General features: G+C 39.7%; 1 protein-coding gene across 1 annotated transcript in view; it reads left to right on the top strand.

The window, feature by feature from the left end:
• fig4a (FIG4 phosphoinositide 5-phosphatase a) overlaps window positions 1-17,339 on the top strand; it is a 39,245-nt gene that overhangs the window by 18,713 nt on the left and 3,193 nt on the right. The window contains exons 14-23 of the mRNA XM_029462667.1: window positions 524-569; window positions 1,067-1,215; window positions 2,251-2,417; window positions 4,057-4,195; window positions 4,631-4,689; window positions 6,038-6,185; window positions 6,434-6,517; window positions 7,903-8,104; window positions 13,570-13,655; window positions 15,406-15,480. Coding sequence (XP_029318527.1) covers window positions 524-569; window positions 1,067-1,215; window positions 2,251-2,417; window positions 4,057-4,195; window positions 4,631-4,689; window positions 6,038-6,185; window positions 6,434-6,517; window positions 7,903-8,104; window positions 13,570-13,655; window positions 15,406-15,480 — 1,155 coding nt within the window. The remainder of the gene's footprint in view (window positions 1-523; window positions 570-1,066; window positions 1,216-2,250; window positions 2,418-4,056; window positions 4,196-4,630; window positions 4,690-6,037; window positions 6,186-6,433; window positions 6,518-7,902; window positions 8,105-13,569; window positions 13,656-15,405; window positions 15,481-17,339) is intronic.

Below are 17,339 nucleotides of genomic sequence, written 5' to 3'. Positions count from 1 at the left end.
TTTTTTCTAAGGGAAGGTGCATTTATCTATTCATACATATTCAGAATCGTACATTTACTCTCCAGATATACATTTTCAATTTGAATTCTTAGTTTTCTGCTAACAAGCTGAGTAGATTGCCGTCCGTGTACTTAACGCTCTGCCATTGCTTGCTTGTCTTAATCACTTTCTTTTGCATTCCCCAACTCTACCTCACATTCTTTGTTATACACACTCTCAGCTTCACATTCATGCACGTGCTCTCATATACACACACATAGATACACACACACACACACACACACACCCACACACACACACAAAACCCTCATGCACTTTAATAATTATGGCACCTCTATCTTCCATCACATGCATAAATTAGCCCATGAATAATTAAGCTAATCGGAGATATTTGTTACCAGCCGCAACAGTGTGTGAGCAATCTATATCTATTGTATTAGTAAGTTAGTAAATATGCCTGCAGAATTGACACTTTAATGCTTAAGTTTAATGCTTTAAGTTGATTTAATTGTAATTTTTTCAGGTGGGGAGATTTAGGGGGACACATCACAGCCACTGGACGCGTGCAGGTATGTTACATAGCTAACAGGTTTGCGCTAACTTTCATGCCAAAATCCTGTTTTTCACTGAATATTCTCCCCATATTAGTGACTTTGCAGCTCTTGTACATAAGAACAAACACATAGTGGTGTAAACAAATGGAGGCTCTTTATTATTTTGAAGTACAAGGTAATAAACCTAATTTATCATTTCATAGCAGTGAGATTTCTAGGCTTTTGTCATAATGTTTATTCGAAAAAGGGCTCAGCATTCATTGCTTTAGCTGCAAAACTAGGCCAATGCATTCATACGGCATAATAAGAGTTTTTCTTAGAAACCTTGATCTCGTAACCGGGGTTCTTCTTGTAATAATATAATAAGCTGTTTCTCCACCACTTACAGAAGGTAAACACATGTGATTTTACTAATAACCTTTTCATGCAGTTTGTGTCTGTCTACCTACATAAATATCCTGTATATTTAATGAAGTGCCGTCAGTGAGTTTCATGAGCCTTTGTTGTTGTAGACGGGTGTGTTGCGGACCAACTGTGTGGACTGTCTGGATCGGACCAACACCGCCCAGTTCATGGTGGGGAAGTGTGCACTGGCCTATCAGCTTTATGCTCTGGGAATGATTGACAAGCCCAAACTCCAGTTCGATACGGACTGTGTGAGGTAAAGCTCCTTACTTTAGCACATAGCCATTCACATTCCCTCCTCCGCTGTACTTCGCGAAGGGCGGCGACACACACCTACAGTCAGAGTGGAGGAAAGGAGAGGGGTGAACTAAAATAAATGTCCGCCACGCCCCCCGTCGCACAGACCTCCTCAAGCCTCTTGTGTACAATATATACAGTAGGGGGTCCCTGCACCACACTACACCAGTTTGGTGGTCCTTGACCTGAAAAACGTTAGAAGACCTCCTGCTTTAGCATATATTTTGCCAGAGACAAATAATTTTTTACCATTAATTATTAAATGCATTTTGTATGTGCTTTGAACAAAATGAAAAATAATGGTCACTATATGGGAAATATATCAAATGTGTCTCAGGCTAATTTACTCTTTTTCATGTTCACTAATTAGGACTCCTATTACAAGCAGCAAATGCAACGGCTATTGCGGCCGTTAATCCCACTGTTTGCTGCTCAAAATCCAATTAGCGCACATATTCCACACAACTACACTAGCTGTCATGTATACTACTGCAACTAATGATTACTTTCATTATTGATAAATCTGTAGATTATTTTCTAGATAAAATGTCAGAAACTTCCCAGTTTCTCAAAGTCCAAGGTGATGTCTTTAAATGTCTTCTTATCGTCAGTACAAAACCCCAAAATATGATTTAAACGGAGAAAAGCAAGAAATCTCCATATTTAAGACTGAAAACAACATTTTCTGCCATGTTTGAATGAAAAAGTACTTTTACAATTAATCGATCATCAAAATATTTGGCGATTATTCATCGTTACAGCTCTAATTCCCCATCTATTAGCAGAAGTCTAATTGCTTCAGCAGCCCTATGTCTCTAAGGTCACTTTGGAGAAGACTCAGGGAGAACAAGCATCATGTTGTTGTTGTGTCCTCATGGGACCTGTTTAACTTGTATAACTCTACATTAACACCCCGTAATAAGATTTATTTTAAAGCTCTTTGGTAACACAGTTATACATGTATGTTTTTGTGTGTTATGTGTGTGTGGCCCAGGTTGTTTGAGGAGCTGTATGAGGACCACGGAGACACTTTGTCACTGCAGTACGGCGGCTCCCAACTGGTCCACAGAGTCAAGACCTACCGCAAGATCGCTCCCTGGACACAACACTCCAAAGACATCATGCAGACACTGTCGCGCTACTACAGCAATGCTTTCTCAGGTGCGTTACAGACTCATACGGGTACATAACATTCCTTTGTTGCACACAAATAATGAAGAAGGGACTCTGTGATAATGCAGGTTGCTAATCTCTTATTTTGATCATGTGCACCCCACTCCATCAATTCTATCTAGAAATCCATCCATATTAAACCTCGACTTTGCTAATGCACCACACAATGCGAAACTTGAACCCTTCATGTTCAAGCATAGAAACACAGACTCAGCCTTTGCATTAAGGTTACACACATACTACAAAGAAATGGCTTAAACAAGACACACCATCTATAGAGGACTGGTATGATATCATTTCTAAAATCTTTGTAATAGAAATAATCACTTTCTCCATGAAGCTTCAGGAAATTGTATATTTCCCCAAAGAGCCCTTCTTTCATTTCAATTAGTTTATTTATTTATAAACAGGGTGTCCCAAGCTATTTCTATGTATTTTCCTTTTTTTCAATAATGGAAACATTTGAATTTATTGTCAACAGCTGGGCATTTGATTTCCAATATTGTTATCTGGAGATAGTTTTTTAAATTGGCTGGTGGGATGTTTTTCTCTCTCTTTCATTTTCCAAATAGAATCTAATGCCAATCAGTGCTCGATAAAGTTGCTTCGTGCGGCCTGAAATCCAGATTTCTAATCATTTTAAAGAATACCCTAGTTTGTAGGTAGACACAGTGCGTCTATGAAAATGTGCATGGGGGTGTACATAAGTGTTTTCACACTCTAGTGACTGTTTGTGGCATTTGTAGCCCAAGAAATGAAGAGGAAGGTTGTGTACTGTGTATACTCTCTTAGTAACAGGGGAACTTCCTGTTGCCCTGTTACTAAGTTGTGCGTCAGGTAGCTAGTGTCTGCCATTTTCCAGAGCTTTTCAACACAACATTTTAAACTTTACTTTGTTTTGGAGACGGCTTAGTCGTCATCAGAAGACAAAAGCTGGAACTTTGTTGACTGGTGACAGGTGGACGTATATAATATACTGTATATACAGCTGAGTCATCTCCCTGATGGCTGTGAGAGAGAGAGAGAGACACTCATCAGTGCATGGAGTTAAAAGCTCTGGAAAAAGTGTGTGTGATTATTTTGTGGAGCATAAACTGAATATTTCTGGGGAGTTTTTTGTCAGTAAAATATTTATTTTCATTGTTGATTAATCTGCTGACTATTTTCCAATTTATCAATGAATTATTTGGTCCATTAAATGTTAGAAAATAGTAACAAATGCCGGTTACAATTTCCTAAAGTCCAAGTTGGCATCTTTTGTCCAATGAACCGTCTAGAACACAAAAATATATCGGTTTAATATCACATACAGTAAGGCTTATGAATGTTTGGTATTTTTTGCTTGAAAAATAACTAAACCGATGATTTGATTATCAAATTATTATCAAATCTTTTTTTCTGTTTTGTGTGTATTCTCTCAGTATGAATAAAACCAGCCAGACCCTTATTTGACATTAAAAGTGATTAAGAAAATATTTTCTCCCTCAAATGTAATGGTATGAACATATCTCTTGATTAAATTGCTCGACTTATTTTAGTTTGATAAATCCTCTCTTGTATAGTTACTATGCATTATGCCTTTTATGTTTTTGTTGTTGTTATTATTGTGTCCATCTTGCTCCTCCAGATGCTGACAGACAGGATGCCATCAACCTGTTTCTCCAAGTGTACCAGCCATCAGAGTCCAAGGCACACCTGTGGGAGCTGCCCACTGACTTCTACCTGCATCAGAGGAACAGCATGGTCCTCCCTCAAGACAGACGCAGGTAAACACACACACACACACACACACTTGCACACTCACAAAACACACAACCTCTTGCTGTACACACACATCTAAATAAGAACCTACTTACATAAACATGCTTGCTTCTGACGCAACACCCCCTCTGTGAATGTGTGTGTGTTAATTGAATGTCTTACTGGGAAATCTTTTCTCTGATCTATTCATGTGTGTACTTATCGAAAGTGGCAATACACAACTTGATGTCACCAATATGCAAATGAGCGTACGTATGACATTATCTGGCGACTTTTAGAGCTAGTGCTTTTAGCAAACTTGCGTTGGAAAAGAGTTGGCGTCACTGCACTGGACATGCTGCTTTCTGTTTTCCACGGCTTTGTGCCGTAACTCGAGCGCTCATTTCCCCGGGAGATGATACCCATTTTTTAGCATATTTGTGTATCTTGTCTGTCTGCAGCTACACGTTATGGTGGTCTGCCGGCATCTTGTCCTACCTCCCTGTGGCCTATGATGAAGGTCGGTATATCCTCAATATATGATATGTGCAACAATGTCTGCAACATCAATAATGTGTAACTCTCATTAAGGTTCAAGATGGAGTTAAATCGATTGCCATACAGTAGGAAGTGTCTTAGGTTTGTGGGAATGTGACAATTTTCTTAAAACAACACTTTTTTTATAGGAGTGAATAATGTATTTGCTGGGGACTGTTGTCAGCAGATTTGGTGTACTAGGGCAGGGGTCGGGAACCTATGGCTCTTTCGATGACGCGATATGGCTTGCAGACAATTTTGAGCTGACATTTTTTAACATGATTAACAAGTAATAAATAATTATACTGTGTCATTTTAGCAGCTGATTTGTTTTTAGTTCTCCCCTCTCCTTTCCTCCGCTCTGTCTCTGACTGCACAGCGCACACACTTACACACGTGTGTGTGTGTGTGTGTGTGTGTGTGTGTGTGTGTGTGTGTGTGTGTGTGTAGGGGGCGGAGCCCTGCCCTTCGCGAAACAGCAGAGGAGAAACTGCACAAAGCAAGCAGTAGACCGGGGGGGTCAAACTCAATCACAGAGAGGGCCAACATTAAAAACTGGGACTACGTCGAGGGCCAAACACGGTCCACATGTATTGAACAGGATACACATATTGGATAAAGTGCAAAAAGATATGGAACATATTTAAGTCAACTGCAAACGGATTGCTGAGCAGTTCAATTTTAATTTCTGAGCTGCAAAGTCGGCAAATGCGCTCAGTTTATCAGCAGAATGCATGTCGGGAACACAGAGGTGGAGATGTTTGTCAGTGTTTGGAAACACGTAGTGACCAAAGTTTCCTTCTGCATCTGAGTCTCCCACAGGCGCAGCTTGGCATCATACATGTCCGTGATCACACGGCCCTGAAGCTGCAGGTTTAACAGTGAGATGCTTCGTTATGTCGCACAAAAATTCAAAGTTCAAATGTATTAAATATATGGCTCTCAAGGAAATACATTAAAAAAAAATATTTGGCTTTTATGGCTCTCGCAGCCAAAAAGGTTCCCGACCCCTGTGCTAGGGAGTATTTATGGTGTAACAGTGTATGGGAGATCAGCATAATGAAAGAACATGTCACCTAGTGCAGCGTTCTGGCTCGCTGCTGTGTTTTTAATAGATTTTTGTACAACAATGGAGCTCAATGGCACAGAGGAATAATATCAGGCTTCAGCTACACAGGTGATACATGTTAGTAGCTTACATTGATTATTCGTTTTGCTCTTTTCACGTTGACACAATATCACCAGATTTATATTTTACGTGTGTGGTTTAAAGTCTTGCAAAACGTTGGTTTTTTTTTCTGCATGTTTGCTTGTGTGGTCTGTGGATGCAGTCACCTGCGAGGACACCATGAAGAAGGTCAAAGTGAAGAGAGTGAACCGCTTTGAGGAGAGTATTGACATCTACACAGAATTCTTCAAACCTTATGAACTTACCTCCTTTGATGACACATTCAGCATCGCCATGACCAACTCTGCAAGGTGACAACACACACACACACACACACACATATATATATGAAAAACTTTAGAGAATTAAACATTTTGTTGAGACATTAAACACAATAGACTGGTTTTATACTCTAAGCACAGACATAGTTTTTCAGTCCCAGATTTTGTTGACGGGAAACGCATCTGATTGATAGTGTAATAAACATTCATTAGCTGTTATTGTGATGTTGCTGCAGGAAGTCTGCTAATAGGTTTCTTTCTCATTTGTTTTTATAAAGGGAATTTATGCCCAAGACGGTTGGAGTGGATCCAAGCCCATTCACAGTTCGCAAGCCAGAGGAAACAGGAAAGTCAGTGCTGGGGTGAGTGCATCTCATTCTAAATACATGGCGACATTTGTGACGTTTTATTTAGTGATTTGAATAAATACCATGTCACTGTGCCCTCATACACATTACAGGTCTTTAGCAGACGCTCTTATCCAGAGCAACTTACATTGAAGTGTGTGTGTGTGTGTGTGTGTGTGTGTGTGTGTGTGTGTGTGTGTGTGTGTGTGTGTGTGTGTGTGTGTGTGTGTGTGTTTGTGTCTGCACTTTAAATCTTACATCTTCTCCAGTGTCCTACTCAGCATAGGAATATAATAATATGTTTACTATTGGAGCCAGTAACACCAGCTTTTCCATATTTTACTGATATTCTTCAAAATAATTCACAAATGTCAGCATAACATCTTTTTATACGATCTTCGGTGGACTATCCTAACTCCAGACTTGGACATTTTAGTCTTTCTTGTTAGCAGTCAAATTATTGGGCACTGCCTCCCTCTGCCATTGATATTGCCTGTGAACACAGCTTATGCACGTTAGTGGAAATATGATCAATACAGGTATTCGTACCATCCATGCTTATAGAAATTATTGTAGGTTGAGTCACAACCTGGTGTAAGATGCAAACATCTGCCAAAGAAATCCTCTTATTCTTATGTAATGGACAGTCAATATTCAATTCACCCAGATATCCTTACTTTCATCCGTCAATATATGTAGAGTTTCACACTACTTAAATACATCCCATTAGAACTGGGTGGCCTGTAACAACTAACAAGAATAGGCTTGCAGTATGGAAATTGAATCTGTAGCCATATGAGTGCTTAGATGTTTAGTTATTTCTCCATGCACTCTAAACACACAGTACACATATTGTGTGTTAGCAAGTCAAAAAAAAGAAAAAGTAACAGAAAATGATCCTGGAGAAACCTTTCATGTGTCCAGAACTGCCAATTATAAACAAAACTGCAGGGAAACGAGGCACACTCTGGCTATACTTGCATAAACACACACGTGGGAGAGGAGAGAGTTTGGACTGGTTCTAAATACGTTTGAGTGATCTCAAACACATTAACATTCAGTGACTCATCCAGGCTTTTTTATGGCAGAGGTGGGAAACCCTGACCTGAAAGAGTTGTAGTTGTAGAATTTAAGGGGGCACTTCAGAAATCCTCAGTGGAAGGATGATGGGTCTGTTTTCTATCTTTTTCTTTGTGACCAGAAAGTTTGTTTCCAGTGTTTAGTTAGTTTACTGTGAAAGTACACGGTGCCATTGCTGCTGTGATGGTACGTTTAGTTTGTGAAAACACTGCAAGACTACATTATAAACGGTTTACTAACATAGAGATACAAATACTCTATATATGACTGCTAGTTGCCAACTCATTGTGCATCTGTTAATTCCTTGTGGATATTTGCAGCAACAAGAGCAGTAAGGAGGAGACGCTGCTTCAGAGGAAGACCGCCGCCAGCGCCCCCCCTCCCCCGAGCGAGGAGGCCATCAGCAGCACATCAGAGGACGACTCCGAGGACGACCGCGACGACGACGGCGGATCCGTGTCCCAGCGCTCGACCCCGATCAAACTGCTGACAGAGTCTGGAGAGAGCACTCGCACACAGGAGGTATGAAAGCACGGAGTATCTAAACACATTCACACTGCAACAGTGATGTACAGTAAGATCAGGCTTTAATACACTTCAATGGGAAAATCTAAATGTGTATCACTCACTGTTTAATGTGGAGGAAGCAAAGCAGCCCGTCGTTTGAGATCCTCTAATGATTCAAGGATATTAAATCTCCCTCTAAAGACCTCGGGGTAATTGTATCGTAATTGTTAAATGTTTTTCCTCCTCTCCACTTCCCCCCCCCCCGAAGTCCCCAAAAGGAATGAGTTCAGTGTTTCTGTTTGCGTCAGACCGTAGAGCAGATATCAAATCAGTGATGAGGGGTTCCACGGAGCGTGGGTTTGTGTTAATGCTAATGTTTGGTTTTTAGGGAGAATACATGAGAGGTGTGGTATTTATGACTACTACATGACTTCTTGATCAATGCTGCCATGAAAACATGTTTTGTCTGTTTTAATTGAACGTCCCCTTTTGAGCAGCTGGCCCCAGAAATGGATATCTGGAAATCCCTCTTAGTGCCAACTGGTGTTCCTGACTCGGGCATGAAATGAGAAACTATCTTTTAATAGTGATCTCTCAATTTAAATCTAGAGAAACAAAGGTCAAATTGGTAATCCTTGTGTGTTTTGGTCTCAGCTACCTTCAGCAATAGGGCTCTCTGTGCTCTTAAGTGATATATGAAAGCTGAAATCTTGTTATAAATATAATTTAAGCCATCTGTATGGAGATATTGAAATGGGAGATTGCTCAGATTTCATTGTTTTGATTTTAAGTTTTTCAATGTTATTATATTTATTATATCCTTACTAATCCATGAGGTGAAACAGAACCCATTTGTGGTTGGATTCATGTATTATTTGTAGCATTGACATCCTTGAGGTTTTTTTTTTTTGTCTCGACTTTGATGTCATTATGAAACATAGTCTGCAAAGGACGCTTTCTGCCATGTCTCCAGATTTGATAGAAACATCACTCCTTTCTGTTTCCTACGTTTGCTACATTTTCCCATGAAAGCAACACAAGCAGAGTGGCACCTCTACGGTTTCCTCCTCTTAAACCCAGGTATCATTAAAAGGTGCAAGTAGGACATGTGCCGTGGGATTTTGTCTGCTTTGAGGACGTCGGGTGATCATGCCTGCCTTCATTTTTGATGTCTGATTTAATTTCCTCTTTTTGGGTTTCTTGCAGATGTGACGGTCTAAGTCTATATCCGTGTTTATTTCTGGACAGATCTGAAAGTGGGACTGTTTAAAGCGAATGTTTTCTTCTTCATCTTATTGCATCCTGGTCACGGTGTTCTTTTGGTAATAGTTGGTAACAGCTTTCTTTTGTGATTTTGTTTTCAATAGTTTACAGACTACCTTGTACAACCTTTATCCAGCCCCACGCAAGATTATCACTACTCACTGTTGTGCTGCTGACAACATTTAAACATTTATTTTTGTCTTTTCTTTTGGCGACTTGGGGATAACACAACATTTACCGTATTATGAAGTATAAATGGCAAACAGTTGCCAGACACAGAGCAACATCAGGTGCTTCTGTCCACCTAATGAATAAAAGCCCTGATAGTCACTCTTTTGAGCTCTGTTTTGGTCTCTACCAACTCCTGAGGGGGAACATCTGGCTTCGTAGCAGCTAAAGACTACTCTACGTTCACCAACTCGTTGCTAACAGCTGCCTTCTGTGTCTAGAACAGCTGAACTGGTCACACAATGAAGAATATCATTTCCCCTTTCCCGGGATTAATAAGAGTATACTTTCTTCCCTCTTGACCCAGATTCCACAGCAGGAGAGAGCGAGCACATATCTCAGCACAGGTAGTAGATCAGTGTGTCAACAGGATCAACCAAAACCACCAGAAAATGTCATAACTCATTAAGAGTCACCAATGATGTAAAAACTGTTGCCAATATGCTGCTATAGTGTCCAGGCCCTATTTATACTGACGTCAGCAGGAGGAAGGTCACTCACACATGACCCCTATGTCCTAATTTACAAACATAATGTCATACATGACGGATGCAATCTCAATCAGAGACACATTGGACATTTCCAAACAATGACTGTGCTTTGTTGGCTGGAGTAGCAGCTAGTTCGAGTTCTTCTATTGTCAAATATGCGATGTCTAAATGCCTGGGGATTGTCGGTAATTCCGTTTTTTTGTCGATCAGATGGTGTCAAGTCTTTAAACACAATCCCCCTCCAGCGCTTAAATGAATGGATCAAACGGATAGTTGTTTTTTTTAAATCACGAAAGCGGCACGGCTCTATGGATGGCAATGTCGATCTGTCGGCCCGACTGAAATGTCCATGTTGCCCAGAGGTTGAATCGTTTTGGTGATCCCCTGACATTTCCTATAGCGCCACCATCAGGTGAACTTTATCACTTATCCTGCGAAGATTGGCACACAATGTGTCCAGACGTTCATGTTTCCTGCTCTGTGTATGCTAATCACTTAGGTAATCCCTTGACTTTTCATTAAGTGCCATCATGATGTTGAACTTTGTGCTTTTGAGTGCAAAGTCTCAACAATTATTGTATGGCAAGTTGAGAAATCGACACTCTTATACCATTTAAAAGTCATTTACGTGTTCCCCACTTTTCCCCCATGTGTTCGCATGTAACTGGCTAATGGGCACAACCATTTTTTAAATTGGTTCAGTATTGAGCGAGAACGCTTCAGACGGCGATGTACGTCTGCTAAAAGTGCTTGTTTTTGCCACTGACAGTTTCAGAGTGTTATTCTGTGTCTGACATTATGGATAGGAACCTTTACCTCTAACTATTTCTTGTCTGTGCACAATGATGACAAGACACTGGGAAGTTTCTCCCTGCTTCCGGTCTTTATGCTAAGCTAAGCTAATCGTCTCTCGGCTGCAGTTTTATATTTATTTGATACGAGAATGGTATTGATTGAAATAAGCATATATCCCAAAGTATTTTTTTAAAGGAAAAATTGTTTATATTTCTAAGAGTCATGTATCAAAAAAAGTATTGTTTGGGATTATTGTTACACAGACATTTTAATTTGAAACTCCAATTGGAATATTCCCATCTATATGCCAGCTGCTATTCACCACATTTTAAAAATTCCACAAAATTGGCTTTATCTTTTTAAAGATAAGAAGAAGAGAGAAAGTAAATATAGAAAACTGTGTCCACAGAGAATCTGAACAAGAGAAAAATTCAATAGGACCATTTTTGATCTTCAGATTTGGAGGCGAAGGCTTTACCTCCTGCTCCATCCGTCTCTTGCCTCTCCTGATTTATGATTTATTTTCCGTAACTCTTCTCTGCTCTCTCGTCTCGGGGCCTTGAGCAGTGAGCTGGTCATGAATATTTCGGTCTGGACAGCCAGCTAGCTCACGTGTTGGGGGAACATTCCCCCCTGCCCTCATGCTTCTCGTGTCCCTGCCTCCGAGCCCGTCCCTGAGAATGGATTGCCAGGGTGCCGGCATAAAACACAACTGTTGAAATATTTAAACATCAGATCATTACTTTACATTTGCCATGTAATTACACATGCTCGTGTGTGTGTGTGTGTGTGTGTGTGTGTGTGTGTGTGTGCATGCTGTTACACAACAATCTTCTGTTTTGTCCTTATCGTATGCGGGTTAAATACTCCTCCAGGATTCATAATTTCATCATGATATCATTTCCAGTATTCGCAGGACATTTAAGAGAGTAAAAAGTTCCATTTTACTTGAAATAGTTAGTTTAGTCTACGACTACAGATCCCAGATTTGCACGGAGCTGCTTTACGACAATATTGCATTTACATAATTGTTTGCATCAATGTGACAAAGTACCACCATTTTTCAGCTATTAAAATAAACATGCCACACAACATTATACACAACGCTTTATATTCACAGAATGTTTTTTTCGCTTTCTTGTTTCTTGTTCCAATATTGTACACGTATCATAATATAAGCTTTTTCAAAAGTAAAAAAAAAAGAAAGGTCTAAGGCAAATAGTGGAAAAGTCTTAAATCAGACGGCTATTTCTAAAAATCAAAGACGATGCTTGTACAGGCTTTACAACACAAAAGGCCTTTTGCAGCTCTATTTTATGTTCAAATATTGTCTATGCTTTTAGAGTTTCATTATAAAATAGCAATGTGATTTGTTCACTTTTTGTCAGAAGAGTTCCTTGGACCTTCTTCATTTTTAAACTTTTGTGCTCCCTACCAAAGAGCACCTTCATGACACTTTGAACTTCTGAGCACTCAGGGCTTTGTCCTTTTTTACCACATTTTTACAAGGGGTTACTCTACTGTCGTCAAACATGCTCAGTTGTTATGAAATCGTCAGAAGTCTGCCAAGAAAACACTCACAATATAACACCTTCCCCACAATCTCGCACCGCGCCACAAGGCAAGATGGATCCATGCTGTTTACGTGAAAATCTTAAAGCCTTACCACCGGCATCTGAACACAGAAACTAAGAATAATCAGAACATACGACGTTTTCTCACCGCTACCATCGTCTGGTTCTGGTGAGCACGTGTCCACCGTGTCCTCATCGTCTTGTTCTCACTTTTTTTTAGAAATACAATCCATCAAGTGTTTCTGTTGCACTGAGCTGTTAGTTTGAACATCATCAGCCTTGTGCTTGATAGGAAGGATGGATCACAGCAGTACTTACTACCATTGCTGTTTTGATTGTAAACCTTGTATAACAAATAAATGCTGAAATATTTTTTCTTAATGTGGCTTTGCTACTATTTTTCTAAGAAACTGAGAAAGCTTAACATAAATCATATAATGTCATGATGAGGAAATACCCCTGGGAACATGTATTTATTTATTGTATTTAACTGTCTCATTTTGTCATAGTTTTAAGCAATTAAGCCACATTAATCTAATTGTTTGATTGGTTTTCTAATTGAAGATATTTAAATGTGTTGTGCAATAGTGTGTTTCTTACCAGAGCATAGCCTCATGATCGATGCCTCTTGGTAAATTGATTTAGCTACCATTTTACCATTTATTTTTGGCTTTTTTTTGTAATTCTGATCACAAAACCGTCTTACATAATAAAGCCTTTTAGAATCAGCTTGAACCGGTCTGACCCTTTTTAAACCAATCTCTTGTTTATTATGATTATTATGTCTCTACTAAGTTTGGACACTGTGTGCAAGACCCCCCCAGGAGGGCACTGTCCCTGAACATGAAGCCACCTCATCAGACACCAGCAATCAAATTACATTCCCAGTTGCCTAAATGACACTCCTTGGGCCGGCTTAAGTAGTGTATCAGTTGTAGGGAAGCGGCTGAACCTGATGACCCGTCTGTGAGTTTATATGTTGAGTTGCAGTTTGAGTTTGTGTTATTCGTATCAGTCCTCTTAAAGTCGCAGTAAAACCTTTTGTTCAAACCTTTTTTTGTGTGTTTTTCTGTGCGTCTGTCACGTGCACATACTGCAGCTTCTCACCTTTCCCTTCTCACCTCTTCAGGAGATGCAGCAGCAGTCAGCTAAGGAGCCATATGGACTCAACCTGGCTGAGTTTCCTGCTGAAAAAGACCTGCGGATTTATGAAAGGTAATAATCACAAGGATGTACAATTTTGATATGATTAGCCACCGTTTGAATTGAATATACTTTTATTTCCTTGGCACATATTTTATATGTATAAATGATTAATGTCTATATAACATTGTCTATCACAACTTGTATTTCCCAAACTTCACACAACTTTTTTTTTTTTCTTCTGATAATATTTTTGTGTCTAACCATATTTTTAATTGATTCAAAAGCTTCTGTAGATTTTTCCCAGAACAGAAAATAAGTGTGTATAAAATGATTTAAAGTTAGAAAATGTGACTTTTATATAATATTAATATAAATGAATAATTATTATAAATAATGTAGTAGTAATTGAGTTCTAGGCAGTGAGCGAGCGAGGCATGTTGTGATGGATTAAAAACAGATACTCCACTTTATCAGGTAACAATTGAAAGCGGCTGAACCTGATGACCCGTCTGTGAGTTCACCTGCTGACGTGTAGCTCTTTGTGTTATTCGTATCAGTCCTCTTAAAGTCGCAGTAAAACCTTTTGTTCAAACCTTTTTTTGTGTTTTTCCCTGTGCGTCTGTCACGTGCACAATGCAACAGCTCAGCCATAAAGTCTACCGTTACAAAGATGATAGTCATTCATGTGTTTATCACTGAGACGTGTATTTCTAATGTTTTGCTGATCGTTTGCTACAAGCCAGAGAAAGTAACACACAATGCAACCACACAAACACGGGCTGCATGTTTGTCGTTTCTCATACCAAGTCGAGATGGCTTCTGATTGTTTGTTTGACCTTCAGCTCTCAGTATACTGTATGTATGTGTAGCATGTGTAGCACGTTGAAGCAAACGGTGACCTTGTTTTCTGACTGCCATTACCCATTTAATTGTTAGAGGAAAATGCTTTCTTTTTATTGTTTTGGACGTTGAACTCAGTCCCCTAAGGCAGAGAGGGGAGGAACAAGCAGTCGGTTTCAGGAGCCCCCTCAGGGTGATATTGGACAACTCTGTCCTGCTGTGTGCGTTACACTTCTGACCTCACTGCTTTTTTTGTCCACCTCTCCCTTCCTTCACCCTAAGTTTTCATTTTCTGTCTGTCCTTTCTATTTAATTCTGTCCTTTCTCCCTGCTTGCTCCCGACCAATTTTAAACAGGTTGAATAGATGTCGTCAGACTCTGAAAATGAACACAACTGTGATGCATTTCATGGTGCTTTAATAGCTTCTTCTTTTTCTTCACACTGTCCTTTTAAACCCACTGAGTCACTCACTCACTCACTAGTCAGTATATGGTTTTGTCTTTGAAGCAATATTTATTGGGTTACTTTAAAAAAAAGAATTGTTCATATCCTCCCACTGTAGTGGCACATAATGAGAATAAAACTGCATTCATTATTGAGGCTGGGAGTTGGAATGGCTCCAAGGGTGTTTGCTGCAGCCAAAGCTCTGCTAATCAGTGCATTAATATAAAAAAAAAAAATCATAACCAAGAGCCAGAGGGGTGCTCTCAGCTGTTGCAGATTATTGTGTCTTTACGAGAGAGAAATAACCGATGAGGAGAATTGATAATGTTTCACATCTGGACAGACAAATTGAAGGGTTCCTAACAGATTCATTACGCTGTTACCCAATTATCTTTTTAATAGCACTTCACATCATGAAGATGGAAGGAGCATTAGGCAGACACAAGCATTTGTTCAGTCTGTGCACACTGTAGATCTTTGTTGTATTTTTGCATGAACATTTGTCTTTTTCATTTCTTGTCTGTTCTTCTGCAGGTTTGCACATCTGGGCGAGAGCCAGCACAGAGTGGAAAGGACCGAGCACATCAACGTAGCAAACATCATCTGCTTGTGAGTAAAACATGTGACGAAGTAACACAATAATCACACACGTGGGATGTCAAGCATTATGTTGCAGTATGGGTTTGTAGTTATAATCCAACCCTTTTTAAATACCACTCAACATTTCAAGCAATTTTATTTATTTAGCTTTATATCACAAGTTGTGTCTCCCAAAGGGGCTTTACAATCTGTACAGCATACAGATAACCTCTGTCCCTTTTTTTTTTATTACCCTCGTTTTGGATTAAAAAAATCTGTTAGTGTGGGAAAAATGGAAGAAACCTCAGGAAGAGCAAGAGTGCAGAGATGGACAGACGTGCTATAGATCATAGAAGACTGACCTAATAAAATTACAATATAGACGATCCATATGACAAAACGATACATAGACTGTGAACATGTATTAAAAGAAGGTGCATACAGGAGGATTGTCAAGCAGCTTCCGGTTGTCCCTAAGCAGCAAGAGACACACAGGAAGCAAAACTGAAGCTCAATCTCCCGCAGGACGGAGATCAGAGAGAGAGAGAGAGAGAGAGAGAGAGAGAGAGAGAGAGAGAGAGAGAGAGAGAGAGAGAGAGAGAGAGAGAGAGAGAGAGAGAGAGAGAGAGAGAGAGAGAGAGAGAGAGAGAGAGAGAGAGAGAGAGAGAGAGAGAGAGAGAGAAATCATCATCGATCTTCAGCTTTTCTAACCAATGCACACGTGGGATGGCAATGTGCAGACGCACATCTCGCTCCCTTTAATTTCTAGCTCTGACTCTCACTTACACATTCACAGACAGCTCAGAATTCCTGTTTTAATATGTATTCTCTTTTTGCTCTTTTTGCTTTTTCCCATTTTTCAAATCAAATCGGTACAAGAGGAAACAGTAGGGGTTGTTAAATTGTTTGGCTCTAAAGCTACATTCAGGTAGCCACATGGGCTGTGAAGTTTAGCTGTATGCATCATAGCTTGATGGAACATTACAGACATTATACCTTTTTACGGAACAGAAAAATGGTATGGAAAGAAAATGTGTGGTGCACTTTGCTGCACGAACGCCATTGTTAGAGAGAGCGTGTGCAGGTGAAGAAGAGATTTGTGTTTGTAGAAGATTTCCCAGCTTTGTAAGATGGACCACGAGTTAAAGGTGTGTCATGGCCTAATATTTCCTAGAAAGCCAGATGGAGCAAAAGATCACAATTCAGACGAAGAAATATTGAAGGTCATGTGCTATTGACAGTAACTGGGCGAAGGTCCTTGGGTTTGTAAGTCCAGGCACATTTAGTCTAAACACGGAGTCTCGGGAGCTCATGTTGATGTCACGTTTTTATTTTTTATCACAGCACATTTAAATGTATATGTGTAGTTCCTCTATTGACCCGCCAGAGATGGGCAAAGCTGACTCAACTTGGTGGAGATAAAAGCGGTAAAGGATATGAATGCTGTGGCGGATTCCTGTTAAGAGGCATCAGTGAGGTGTGGTGATTTGTTTCCGTCTCACATTTATAATGAGCTTTTAAGTCACGGATCCAAATGAATGGACATTTATGACTAACAAATGATCAAATGCTTTACACAAGATGCCTTAATTAGGATCAGCTTCCAACCTGGGAGTAAATTCAGCAACATGTAAAAATGTTGTTAGACGTTTTACTTTTTGAATAATTTAGAGATTTAAGTTACTTGATTCTGTCAAAGCATCCACATCTGTAATTTGCAAAACCGTTCTCCATGTTGCTCATCTGATATGCATCTGACACACTAATTATTATACTGTTAACCAGTCCGATGAGCATTTGACATCTGTTTGTAGAATGGAAACATCTTTGTAGCTGAGGGATCTCCTGCTTTACTCAGTTTCACATCACTTGACATGTCGACAGGCTGA

The sequence above is a fragment of the Cottoperca gobio genome, chromosome 24 (genome assembly GCF_900634415.1).
Source record: "Cottoperca gobio chromosome 24, fCotGob3.1, whole genome shotgun sequence".
Taxonomy (NCBI): Eukaryota; Metazoa; Chordata; class Actinopteri; order Perciformes; family Bovichtidae; genus Cottoperca; species Cottoperca gobio.
This window is presented reverse-complemented; position numbering and strand designations above follow the sequence as displayed.